This window comes from Mercenaria mercenaria, chromosome 9, assembly GCF_021730395.1.
Source record: "Mercenaria mercenaria strain notata chromosome 9, MADL_Memer_1, whole genome shotgun sequence".
In the NCBI taxonomy this organism is placed as follows: Eukaryota; Metazoa; Mollusca; class Bivalvia; order Venerida; family Veneridae; genus Mercenaria; species Mercenaria mercenaria.
The window spans coordinates 21,201,561-21,215,232 of NC_069369.1; the positions used below are offsets into that span (position 1 = coordinate 21,201,561).

The window sequence follows — 13,672 nt, forward strand, 5'->3', positions numbered from 1 at the left end:
TTGTTTTGCCCTCAATGTTTATTTGTTAACCATTGTCTGTTTATATTTTTGTGTTTATATTGAATAATTCGTCATGTACATATCCCTACATATACATGTACTGTTTTAATGACAACTTGCATGACAATGCAAATTTTCTGTTTTATTAGTTGACTTGTTTAATCATGGTGCTTTAAAGAATCAAGAGTGTTATAGAATTATTCGTAGAAGAAAAAATAACCTACATGTGTAGAACTACCTGAAAAAAGTATTACTATTCACTACAATTTACGTATGATGAATACTTGAACCGCGCCATGAGAAAACCAACATAGTGGTTGTGCCACCAGCATGGATCCAGACCAGCCTGCGCATCCGCGCAGTCTGGTCAGGCTCCATGCTGTTCGCTTTTAAAGCCTATTGGAATTGGAGAAACTGTTAGCGAACAGCATGGATCCTGACCAGACTGCGCGGATGCGCAGGCTGGTCTGGATTAATGCTGGTCGCAAAGCCACTATGTTGGTTTTCTCATGGCACGGCTCACTTTATTTTTTATTTTTACGCCATGTATGTCTTCATTTTAAGGGTTAATACGAGATGCTGAACGGATGGAATTAATGCAAAATATTGCACAATGGTTCTACATTGAAGTAACTAATACTGGCCAAGAAGTGAAGCCGTACGACAGGGATATCAATCTAGCAATCGAAACTGCATACAGACAGAAGAAGGATATAGTTACGTTTCTGTACGTATAGTTACGTTACTACCAATAAACTCTTTATTAGGATACCGGCAGTATGGTGACTCTGGAACAAGTTTTCGCTGTGATATATTGTTTACAGGCGTATGCTATGTTTAAGGTTGAAGGATACTGACACATAACAAATCCTGATATGTGAAATATAACCATTCACATTTTAAAATTGAATATTCTAGAGACTTACCCTAAGCCCTCTTTACACAAGGGAAATAACCTGTTTATATAGTAAAATTGTTTAGTGAACACCGTTCGTTAATCTTAATCATGTCCATGTTATATCAATACAATGGAAAAATAATCTATCTATGTTAAATGCTATGCATGATAAGACAGTCATGCATCTAACAGTCCTGAAATTGATTTCTTTGATTTTCTCATATTTCTAGATGTTTTTCCCATACTTTGACGCCTATATATGGGAAGTAGAGATTGTTCTCTTTCCAGCAGTAGCCTTTTCAACATGATTTACCTTGTGAAATTCTGTGGGTTTTGACTTTTTCAAATCTTTGTTTGTTCACAAATTTCACCACAGAAAATGTCACACTTTCCCCAGGGCATTAATTTATTTAAACTTTACACAGTTTCCTATTCAGATTTCTAATCCTTGTGGCAATTATGCATGCTTTTTCCCTGCATAGCGGTACAAAGTGTTTTGCATGGGGTAGTAGGTCAATAGCAACTTAGCCTACAGTAAAGTCAAAGCGGAGTTGTCTCCAGTTTTTCCAAATATTTTACCCGGGATCATTTTTTTCAGCTTAAATAACTTTTTTTTTCCGAAAATGATATCTAAAATATTTTTTCAGTCTACATATTTTGATGCAGTTAGCTACACATATATCTAAAATAGGTAGTTCCTACTTGAAGTTTGTATTTTTAGTTACACTGCCTATATATTCACCTTTGTTTTATTAGCCTTATGTACGTAACATTTCCTTTCTATCCATGTTTGTAAGAATCAAGACACAATGGCTTCTCATGTTATGCCATATACAACACGTGTACAGACTAGAGAAGTATACATCTATGTAAAAGACTTACTTATTATATAATAAATATCGTTCTTCGGACTACAATATGTATTCTTAAAGTAAGAGTAGAATCATTCGGACAAATATAGCACAACAAACACAACCCAGTACAACAATCACAACAAGACTTACACAGCACAAAGAAGGCCACCCAAACATTGACACTGTTGAGCAAAGATGTAGCAGTGCTTCAAAAACATATCAGCAATATTTTTTTATTTTAATTCGTTTTAAAGTGACAATCATGTGAAATTTTCATTTTTCATGAGGCTAAAATTGTTTCACATGACTGCATTTACGGGTTACCAATAAAAAAGAAAAATGTTGAAATAATATATTTTCATGAACCACGTGAGGATATTTACCAAAATGTGTCTGTAGCATCCTCTCAAGTTTGTTAAAGTGATACCGCTTGACTGCATAAAGTGAGCGTCAAAGCTAAAGCTAACGTGACTTTTTTCTAATGAATCGCATGATGGATAATCACCAAACTGCGTCAAAAGCATCCTTATTTGGATATGTACGTTTTGCCTTGATTGCACCCGGAAAAAAGGGCAGATGTCCAACTAAAAGAGGACAGCCGCTCATATTCCAGCCGATTTAACTATTAATATAAAAACAGCTTTTAGACGACTTCTTCTCATGAAACACTTGAAAGATTTCCATCAAACATGGTCTGAAACATCCTTTTTAAGTTTTCATATACATCGCTTCACTGTTCCTAAATATTTACAAAACTCTTTGAACGATGTCTCCCGTGAACCGTTTGACGGATGTTATAAAACAACTTGGTCAGAAGCACCATTGGTAAGTCTTCCACAAATGTGTTTAAATGAAACTGTTTTGCCTCACAGTACATTATGGCCACTAGACCTAAGAATAGAGAGGGATATTTTCGCGACTTTTTTTATGCACGCCATGGATATTCTTCAAGCTAAGAATTATAATCGGCTCGCCTTTTGCTAAATTTGTTCAAATGTTTCTTATACAGTGCATAACTCAAGAAGGGAAAGACCTGTAAACGACTTTTCTAATGGACCGCTTTATGAATGTTCACCAAATATAGAACATTTTCTAAAAAGGATTTTTATGAGCCGCTTTATGAATGTTCGATTTTGAAGTAAATCTAAACTTGAATACTACATAACATTGATGCTGGTGATAAGTTATGTAACAGACGCGCAAATTCACTGGCACGGGGTTTAAATTGAAATGAAGCAAAATATATGTTATATTAGATAAACGTACATCTATTTTAAAGGTTCGGCTTTTGCAAATTCAATTATGAAATTGTTATGTAATTCTCTGAGGACACTTAGTGTAGAACTCTAAAATCTGATACTTATATGAACATAACAGTTATATAACTTATAGGATTGATGGACAGGACTACATCCTTGATTTCGAAAGCATGGAAGAATATCCGGAGAAGAATTTAGGAGATAAAGTTAAAGTCATTCGAAGAGACCTCGTTAAAGGTATTTATATCAAACTTTCTAGATTGAAAAGATAAGCATCGACTTTTAGAACATGAAGATGACCAATAAAAGAGTCAAACTGGGTAGTGTAAACCCTTAATCAATTACAAGTAAAATATCATATAGCTATATGTATAAGTGAGAATAGTGTGAACAACATGTATGCAAACTCGCTTATATCTTATCTTGTGGCATGAAACGTAACAACTATAAAAATTATTTTAAGGTATCGGTACCTTTGAGCCGCCACCTGAATGGGATGACATGCAAGGTCGAAATCTAAGAGTTGTTACTGTTAAACAAGGCACTCCGGAATATACTAGCATTGAGACAAAGTTTAAAAAGTCTTTAGGAAACAAATCGTTTACAGTACAAAAGGTAATGTATGGGTCAAAAAGGAATATCCTGTACACTTGTTTTGAAATTTCATATTTATGGATTCGTAAACAGTCTGAATTTTTAAAGAAAATGGTATTTGTACTTAGCTGTTAATTCATGCCTTGTTTTTGAGTAGATGGAGAGAGCGAACTGATAAATAGAGGTAGTATCATACGACGTTTACAAGCTGTGCAATCAAGAGGTCATTTTTATATATGGCAATTTCACAATGGCGACTCACTTCTGTTACGAAATATATATAATGTTCAATGGAGAGTAAACAATTATCTTTAGTAATGGCCTTTCCACAGTCATTGAATTCTATTCTTGAAGTAAAAAGGTTGAAACTGTATTTGACTCAGAGGTCAGAGGATTTATTTCCAGCAAAAGTTGAATTTAACCATAGTCCGTGACAACCTACATATGTTTTCCATATTATTATTATTATTATTATTATTATTATTATTATTATACCAGATTAATGAATTACAACATAATATAAAACATCAAAATCATAGTTAAATAACCATATTCAACGTGTCCGTGTTTCTTACTAAAATGCTAGTATCTATTAAAATTAACATTTATATATTATCATATCTTCAAGATTGAACGGATTCAAAACAAAACACTCTGGGAACAATATCAGTCGAAAAAGAAACAATTAGAAACACAGAACCCGAAGAATACAAAAAATGAAAGAGAGTTGTGGCATGGTACGAGTGTCGAACCTGTTGATAGCATCAATGCTCATGGATTTAATCGCAGTTACTGCGGAAAAAATGGTAAGCATTTGGATATAACGAAATCGGTAGCAACAACAGTAAATATATAATACTCACAGTTATTATACATCCATATGGTTAACATGTATATTTTATTGTAAGTTTACTTTATAAAATTCTTAATATTGTTCAGAATCTGTATTCTGGTATTCTAAGAAGTACATGATAAATACCTCAAAGACAATCAAGTGTATAATAGGTCAACCAAATTTGATGGCAAGAACGCTTTTATAGAATTGTCATGTGGCATATGTCCGCAAATATTAAATTATTCTCATAGGAGATTGGTTGTCTAATCCATTTTCTTATTTATGATTAAGAGACTTGGAAAATACAGACTCAATATAAAAGTTTTGAGCTTCATACCCGATATTTAGATTACTACAGAATTTATGAGTTTTTTTAAGAATGAATACTGCCGGATCACACTTTTTCAATTGATATGCTCTACTATGAATAACTAAAACTTTCAGTTTCAACTGAACCAGAGACATACCCGTATGATTCATCATAAGCACATAATCTGTTTTTTATGTCATTTAAGCGACCGTGTTTGGTGATGGCGTGTACTTTGCTATAAATACCAGTTATTCCTGCCAAGATACATACTCGCGACCTGATAGCAACGGTATAAAGAGGATGTACCTGTGCCGAGTCTTGAGTGGGGAATTTGCCAAAGGAGAAAAGGGAATGAGAGTACCTCCACCAAAGCCAAGCGGAGGACCACATGCGTTATATGATTCTGTAACAAATGATGTAGACAACCCAAGCATGTTCATCATATTTCATGACACACAAGCCTGTCCAGAGTACATGCTTTATTTCAAGGCATAAAATGAAACTTATTCAATATAACTTAGAAAGTTGTACATGCAGTTACTTATTTCGGACTGAACGTAATTGGCTCTAGTTTTGAATAATTCGAGGCAACGTTACAAATAGTTTGATTAATGCATGCAAATATATGTGAAAATGGTTTGTGTAGTGTTGTACTAATACTAACTATACGACTTTTTTATTTTTATTCTGACTTCTGTATACGTAATCTTTAAGAAAGACAAAAAATGATATTTATATCTCCCGGCGAGTAAAACAGTCCGTAAATCAGGAAAAAAACCTTTAAACGAATGTGGTTAGAATGTACACAAGGTTTAAGTAAGTTCCATCAAATCGTGTAAGTCAAGTTACACTAACTTAACATACACGTTAAAAACTATACTGATATGGAAATAGTGGTACAATAGATTTTAATTAAACTTTAAATAGCATTTCAATGTTATGTAATTGTTTAATCGGAACGTAAGAATTTATAGAAAACTTTTCCGACTAAAATTATACATCGTTTTCTTCTTACGGCAATGTTTTGATTTCAATTGATTATTAAGTAATACTTTGTAGAGGGGGCAGTTATTACGTAAGTAAACAACAGACCACATATATCAAATATCCTAGTGTTTGCGGCGCAATTAATAAGACTATTGACTTCTTATGATAACGCTGAAAATCGAAAAATACCCGCCCTCATCCCGTATGCGTGTTGCTTATCGAATAGTTAGATTTACTTTATCAAACTGATTATGCAATATCATGTATAATATGTCACTATGAACTATATAAGCATGACTGAATGTAAGATTAATTGCCATAATTATGTTGAACATGTCTGTCATAGGAAATAGATTTAACAAGACATGTGGGTGTGCATACTATGAATAAGATATTAAGTGTTTACACGACAATTATATGACCCAGAAAAAGATGCTCGCAACATTACTTACTATGTTGTTCGAGATATAATAAATGATTACCATTAAGGTTATTTTCCATAAAAAGTAATTATACATATAGAACATGCAGTAATGAATGAAATATTGGAAGTTAGAATTATAATTCAGAATTAGGTCATAGTAAACTAGATAAAGAGACTGAAATATCACAATTGTCACTATAATTCAGGTGTAACAAATCATGTAGCAGTGAGACATGCAATCTGACTAAAGTACTTGATCTTCTAAACGAAGATCTGAAAACGACCCATTCGCATCCGTCTTCTGTATATTTTGGATTTCCAATATTGCTATTTTTATTTTCGCAAATCTATTTTTGTTTGAACCAATCAGACAACTTGTTCGAATGTCAAAGAGTAAGAAAAATGTGCAGTTAATCCAGGGCTCGAACCCGGGACCTCTCGCTTACAGAGCAAGTGCCCAGCCGACTGAGCTAACCGGCTATCTGACATTTTTCAACATAAAAAATGTTGATATCAAAAACCAAGGCTTTTTAAAGCTTGCAGAATGTTGTAAGTTAGCTTTTGATTGGCTAGCGGAAGGGTTGTCAGAACGAGGCCATCAATAGCTCGTTATCAGATCCTATGCGTAGCGTGATAGGAGATGTACTTTAGTCAGATTGAGAGACATGGTACATCTGGATCTTTCAAACCATTTTCAACTGAATGAGTAGTCACTAATTTCAGTGTAGGTTATTGGTGGTGTGATTGTTTTGTTACCATTTTTGTTAACTCATCCGCTTAGATTTTTCCCTTTTCATAGGGATTTTGACAGCAAAAAAAACACAAGTCTTTGCTGATATTTTTGTATGTTTCGTTGCTTTTCATAATAGGACGTTTTGTCAATATTATTTGATTTGTAATTAATTTTTCATGAGCTTTTATAATATGTTGCTAGCCGTATATCTAATTTGAGGTACAGCCTGAACTATATTACATAACATATTCATACCATTTTGTTGGTAACATTAAAATTAGACTAGCCACTAGACTGATAATAAAGAATGTGCCATAAATTTCAACTTTTGTGATTTTTCTTTTATTTTATGTAAAAGTGACAAATGCCAGTCTTTTTTAGAGATTTGCTCTGAGAACTGATTGTAATAACATCGTAAGATATTGGACATAGGACTGGCTACATTCACAATTGTGAAAATGAAAATTAGAAAAAATATCATAGTCTAGGAGCTCGAGCTAGTCTACATTAAAATATATATCAATGTAAGCTTCGCTCAGTATAAAACATGACATCCATCCTATACACTTGTTATTGTATTAACTCTGAAATACAAAATAAAGTTCACAAATGAAACGTTTTTAGCGATTAAATTATTATCAATATTCACACGTCCCAAGCGAATTGTTCAGTTTTGTTATTGTGTTCTAAAACAATTGTAAACAATGTGTCGTTCAATAACTGAAAGCATAAATCTTAAAAAAACAAACTCTTTTTACCGCCTACTTCCTTGTCACAGCTATAGGAATATATTAAGTAGTATTATGTAGAAAGACAAATAAATGTTTAGTAAGCAAGTGTTCACAGATGACCTCTAAAGGTGTTTTATATTTTTCATCCTTAAGTTATAAAGCCTATTTACTGATCAACTGTAGCAACAAATCTTAAACGTATCACAAAACTTATTATTCTAGCATGTATGAGTGTTGTCAACTGTATTCAATAAAAATAAATTACGAGAATTGCGTTAGTTTTTTTCTGTGTGATTTTTTCTGATTCCATATTTACAAATAAAGTTGACTGCATAAGAAAATCAAGCGTAATCAGCAACAAGGGCAGTCTTTTCTACGTCAGGGCTTTCATTTTTATCACTGTGAGCATTTTTTAAAGGTCTCCGACTTCGAAACCCAGCTCAGGATTTAATTTTGTCATGTGCTTTAACTGTCAAATATCGATTATACAACCAAACCGTCCTCCCACTCTTGAAATAATGTAAGCTGGTATACGTTCGGTTTTCCTTGTGTTTGAAAAAGTAACCATTTGTCGTTGGCAGTGTGCCTTAAAACCCAAACAAAAAAGTTAACAAAATTTAACAATTTGGCTGTGAACTACCTAAATTGTCATCTGTTACTCCGCTCTTTTCATCTGTGGCTAAATGCAGTTGTGTATAATACAGACAAAATGGCTTTATCTCAGTCATAGTTCATTAACTGTGTATACAAGTTTGACATTGTTTCAATTTAGAAGGAATTAAAATCGCATGGTAATATACAGTAGGGTTATAAAATGTCGATAATACGAGGAGCATTTGAAAAGTGTGGCAACGGTCCAGTATTTTCACCATTTACACGTGCACCCACAAGTGTAGTATATCAATAGAAACAGTATTGATTTTTCCGTCCAAGTGACCGGAAATGGCACTAAACTCATGTGCAAAACCACATTTATTTGCATTGGAAATACATGTAGTATATCATACTGGCTGAAAGGCTGCAATTTTCACTGAGAACAGAGGGCGTATTGTAAGCTATGCAGACTTCTTGGCATCGGTGCATCAGAAATTAAAGCCGACTTGGACAACGTGTACGGGGGCAGTACGCTGCCATACCTTACTATTGCCCAATGGGTATTTCTTTTTAAAGATGGAAAAAACCAGCACCAAAGATGGGGCCCGTTCTTGGCGCCCTCTGACTGCTTTGTCTGACAAAGACATTGATGCTGTGAAAGTAACAATCGAGAAAGATGCAAGATGCACAGTGGAGCAGATGGGGGAAATTTCGGGCCTTAATTCGTCAGCGGTTTTTCTGATTTTAAAAGAAAGACTAAACCTGCGTATCGCATTTATTGACCCCTGAGCAAAAGAGTGAGAGGATAGAAAATGTTTCCGCCCTGCTCGTCAAAGGAATCTAGGCGTTTCAAAGAAATGTTTACAGGTGATGAGACGTCGTTGTACTTTTTTGAGCCTGACAATAAAGAAAATAATAAAATGTGAGTAGGTTAAAATAACGAGAGGCCCGTTATAGCGCGGCGGAGCAGAAGCATCAGGCGGGTTATGTATGCCCTGATCTTACTTTTAGTTTGTAAAAAATAAAGCTAGCTCATAAAGTAACGCCATGAAGACTTCGTTTTAAGGCCGGGATGCGGCGCATATTACCTTAAAGCCAATCCGTGCCGCCTTGGACGAAGATCAACTCCATACAATGTGCACCCAGTCTGAGTATATTTGCTATATGTGTTGGTACTGTACACAGTATTCAAACCAAACATCTGATTATGGTTTATGTATTACTTATCAAAATGAATAAAAGTGATTTACATATCTAAATTTTGGCAAAAATTAATGAAAGTATCCTTCTGATATAACGACGTCAATGAGGTCATTGAAATATAATCTCCTTGATCAGGGTTTGAGTTATTTGCTGTTTATAAGGAGGCAGTACTTCTTACAATACGATTACGTTCGCGTCAAATTCACAGTGAAGTTAATAGAAAAATTGCAAATCATGATGGTATATGTTTTATTTTGCTTTATTGAAGTATGTAAAAGCTAGTGACAAAGGCTATGTTACTAATGAACAGGGGCCGTATTCATAAAGCATTTTAAGTATAAGTTTTGACTTAAGTTGAAGATTTTACTTAAGTTTGTGGTGATTTCAGCTTAAGTCTAAGTAAAAAACTTAAGTCCTATTCATAAAACAGCTTAAATTTAAGATACGTAAGAAATGACTTAAGTCAGAAAACAAAATAGCGTCGTGAGTACGATTAAAGTGTTGTTTTTTTTTAGATAAAAGCACTTTAAACATAATTGTGCATGTTGTATCTGTCTGAAATCAATGTGTTTTTTTAATGTTTTTGTCCACAATAAAAGCCAAGAATTACTTATTAAGTTGTTTTATGAATAACAAATATACTTAAGTAAAATAAATTTCTTACCTAAGTAATACTTAAGTAAATAATTAATTTCTTATACTTATACTTAAGATGCTTTATGAATGCGGCCCCTGTGCCATCGTAATGAGAAAGGTGCAAGTAAAGATAAAATTTACATGCTTATACAGCATTTTATATTATGTTTGTCGCAGGTACGTATCAGCATGAGACAGATTTCTAAATCGAATAGAAAATGATATAAGAAGCATCTTAAAAGGTTATGTTTAATTCATCGGAACTTAATGCCTATTATAATCTAAGTAGCACCGTTCATAATAGTTGAGTGATCAACAGAGAAGACTAGCATAATAAACAGTACATTAACTGTATGCCTTTTAAAACAATTCATTTATTATGTTGGTAACGTCGCTAGTTTATGCGTAGTCACTCTTCTCAAATCCAGCAGCTCTTCATCTGAAGTTGGTTGGTTGGTAGAACTTTCGGATTGGTGATACATACTCTAAAGATGGGTAAGAGTAGATTTGAACACATTGGGGTTTTGCACTCGGCCCACTGCTGCGTTCTTGATAGAGGATAGAAATTCTTCAATCTTGGAGGGAATATTTATTCAGCAGCGGCCAAGCTTCCATAACAGACGTGATTTAGAAAGTTTGTCGAAGGCTTTTGAAAAGGCTTTTGCAAAATCATTAGGTGTTACAGTAACGACTTTCACGGTATCCGTGTTGACTGATTGTAAAGATATGATTTCAAAAGTCAAATTGTTGTTGTGGATAATGTGTTCAAGAAACCGATAAGTTTCATAGTTCAAAGGCATGAGTCGGCAGTTTGAGGAACAAAAGCGGTTTCTTTCCTTGGAGAATGGAATTTATCTAAATTCATGCAACACTTTTCTGATTAGAGATGAATTAAAACAACAAGAATAATCATCAAAAAGAAATAACCAGATTAATATTGACTCAATAATAGCCGTTAGGGGGATGTACTGGCTAAGGTGCCTGCCTCTCAACCTGATCGTAAGTTCGAGCCCAACTCGAGTCACGACCACGCCTTCTCATATGACACCAGTACTGGCTACTCCAGGAAGAGTGACAAAAATATTCTTCAAGGTTTCATCATAGCCAAGCTAAAGTAAATTAGTATAACAGCCTCACTATAACATTGGGCATTGTGCTCACTGCTACAAGTAGACACCGTCATACTGAACTAATTAAAAATAAAGTTTTTGTATCAAAAAAGTCTGTAACGTGTCTGGGAGTATCTTCAGCACGGAAATTAATCTCTCTGTCTCAGAAATATTTACATACCTTCAAGAAACTTCGTGTTTGGTTCCGTCAATTGATCTATGTGCTGATTATAATATGTTCGGTGCGTCAAGGCATTCAGAAAAGCTTTAAAACATATAAAATAAATTGTAGGTGCATGTAGTAAGCAATATCTAATTAGTACCTGTAAAATTGGCAAACTATATTTTTGAGGATGTAGTATACTTTGTTATGGCAGAGACTAATTTCAAATGTGTAGGAATTTAGAAATTCATAGCACTTCGTGTAATCAATGCCGTATGTTTTACAAAACACGTGACCCACTAATGATTCTTTATATTAACATAAGAAGAAAACCAATTTAACTGCTTTCTGTAATTTCTGGCTTATCCGTAGAAGCGTGAGTATTTGAAAATTTTATCAGTCTATGTGTTCACTCTCTGGTTGTAGCTTAAAATACGAGGATATGTTTTCCGGCAGCATCAGAAATCAATTTTTACGAAATAGAATAAGGCAAAATGTTGTTTTAGGCAATTGTGAGATACATGATAAAAGGAATGACATACTGCTGTCTTTCGATATCAGTCTCGGCAGATATGAGCGGAGGGCGTTCGGTGAATCTTCCCCTGCCAGCACATATCAGTATCGACCCGATAATATTGATATTGAGAGACATTAGCCTGTTATTCTCTGCTAAAGTGATTAAATTTCATATTTATTTTATATTCGTACCAAGCAGAATATGTGGTGTGAGTTAAGGCGTATGACCAAAATATCTTTTACAGAATGTATTTTCGCAAGCTGTGGGTGAATTAATTTTGATTTTCGCAAATAAATAATATCAGTCTCATATTGCATATTTCCCTGTGAAACATTGTACATATTTATATTTCATTAAATCTAGTAAATAAATGTTGTGAATGTTTTGTTTTTGTTTGTTTGAACATTATTAATAGCGCCAACCCCGTGCCATTGCAATATGTAGAACATATCGGACATATCGAAAACACAACATACGTAAATTTATTTTAAGTTCAAGTATATTTTCCTTGAAAAAAGAAGGTCCTTATAATGGCGTAATCTTTTTGAATTTGGGAAAAAGTCTAGACAGTTACGCTTACTAGTACAATGAATGTTTCACACAAACACAGATTAACATGTAAATACGTAAAACGTAAAATCCTTGAACGCAAATACATACATCATAGAAAACATCAGCTACACCTCACTATGCAAATACATCGGGAGTTTCAAGATTATAGAAAACGCAGTTAGGCAATTCGCTCCTGATTATCTCCGAAGCGCTGATTGGGTTTTACTTTGAGAATTGTTATCATTCATGTAAATTTATATCGCAATCTATTTTGAAATATCCAATTCACAGTTCTTGTTTCAAACTTCAAACTAACACTTCACTATTATACTGACTTTATTCTAATTGGAACAGTAATTTAACTGCAACAGCAAAACAACAATAACCAAACAAAGATTAATATCTTGAAAATCACAGTAAAATCACAGTTAGAGAATCTAAGAGACAGCTATATCCAGTGTTGCTGTGTTTTATTGTAAGAGAAAAGATATATCAGTTATTAAAAAATGAAGCTGCAGGTATGCATTTCTACTCCTTTTCATCTAAACATATGTCATTTAGTAATATTCAGAAATTAAAAATAAATTGTATGAATGTATGTACACGTAGGGAGATAAATAAGAATTATTCTGGGAAGGGGTTATGACTCTACCTTTTTATCATTTGTCATAAAGTAAAATATCTAATTGTTTTCAATTCTTCTTAGTGCAAACTATCAATGTGGCAAATACATTTGAACTTCCATCAAAAGTTTCAGAAACAAATTTAAAAAAATATAAAAAATGGGAGATGATTAAAACAAGCTATTCAGTACAAAAGTTTGGTCATTGTGCTCCACTTATCATTACAAAACACCTCTTTAAATTTCCTTCAAGAAATTCAAAGTCATTGTCCAATCAGAAATTAAACAATTAAGCAAAATGTTAAAGGAAATCAATAAAAAATATTAAAAACAAAGTTAGAGTTCATTTGCTCTGCAGTTTCTCTTTCTGTCACCTACCATTGCGAAAAGTTTCTCTAAATTCCTTTGGGTAATTGTAATAGTATTGTCCGCACCAAATTGTCAAAACATAAGTACACGATTGAGAATTTTCGACATGATATTTAAGATAGTGTTACGACTCTTAATCGTAAAATTATTATTCACATCAATTAATGAGTATTCCAAGTTTTATCATATTACCTTCAGCTGTTGTTAAGTTATTATTCTAACAAAAATGGTGATGGAAAAACGGACATATTGCTTTTCTATAAACGGCGTGGGATAATAACA

General features: G+C 33.5%; 1 protein-coding gene across 1 annotated transcript; it reads left to right on the forward strand.

Annotated features, from left to right (window-relative positions):
* Window positions 1–564: 564 nt before the first annotated feature.
* On the forward strand, window positions 565–7,888 carry LOC128559432 (protein mono-ADP-ribosyltransferase PARP15-like). The gene is made up of 5 exons (XM_053550976.1): window positions 565–727; window positions 3,145–3,248; window positions 3,475–3,626; window positions 4,234–4,411; window positions 4,956–7,888. The coding sequence occupies exons 1-5, from the start codon at window positions 588–590 to the stop codon at window positions 5,243–5,245; spliced, it is 864 nt and encodes a 287-aa protein (XP_053406951.1). The 5' UTR covers window positions 565–587; the 3' UTR covers window positions 5,246–7,888.
* Window positions 7,889–13,672: the final 5,784 nt, after the last annotated feature.

Bases quoted from the DNA above. Each gene is read 5' to 3' on its own strand.
- LOC128559432 (XM_053550976.1), top strand. From the start codon at position 588: ATGGAATTAATGCAAAATATTGCACAATGGTTCTACATTGAAGTAACT. The intron at 3,627-4,233 runs GTAATGTATGGG...CATATCTTCAAG, and splicing joins AATCGTTTACAGTACAAAAG to ATTGAACGGATTCAAAACAA. The intron at 4,412-4,955 runs GTAAGCATTTGG...ATGTCATTTAAG, and splicing joins CAGTTACTGCGGAAAAAATG to CGACCGTGTTTGGTGATGGC.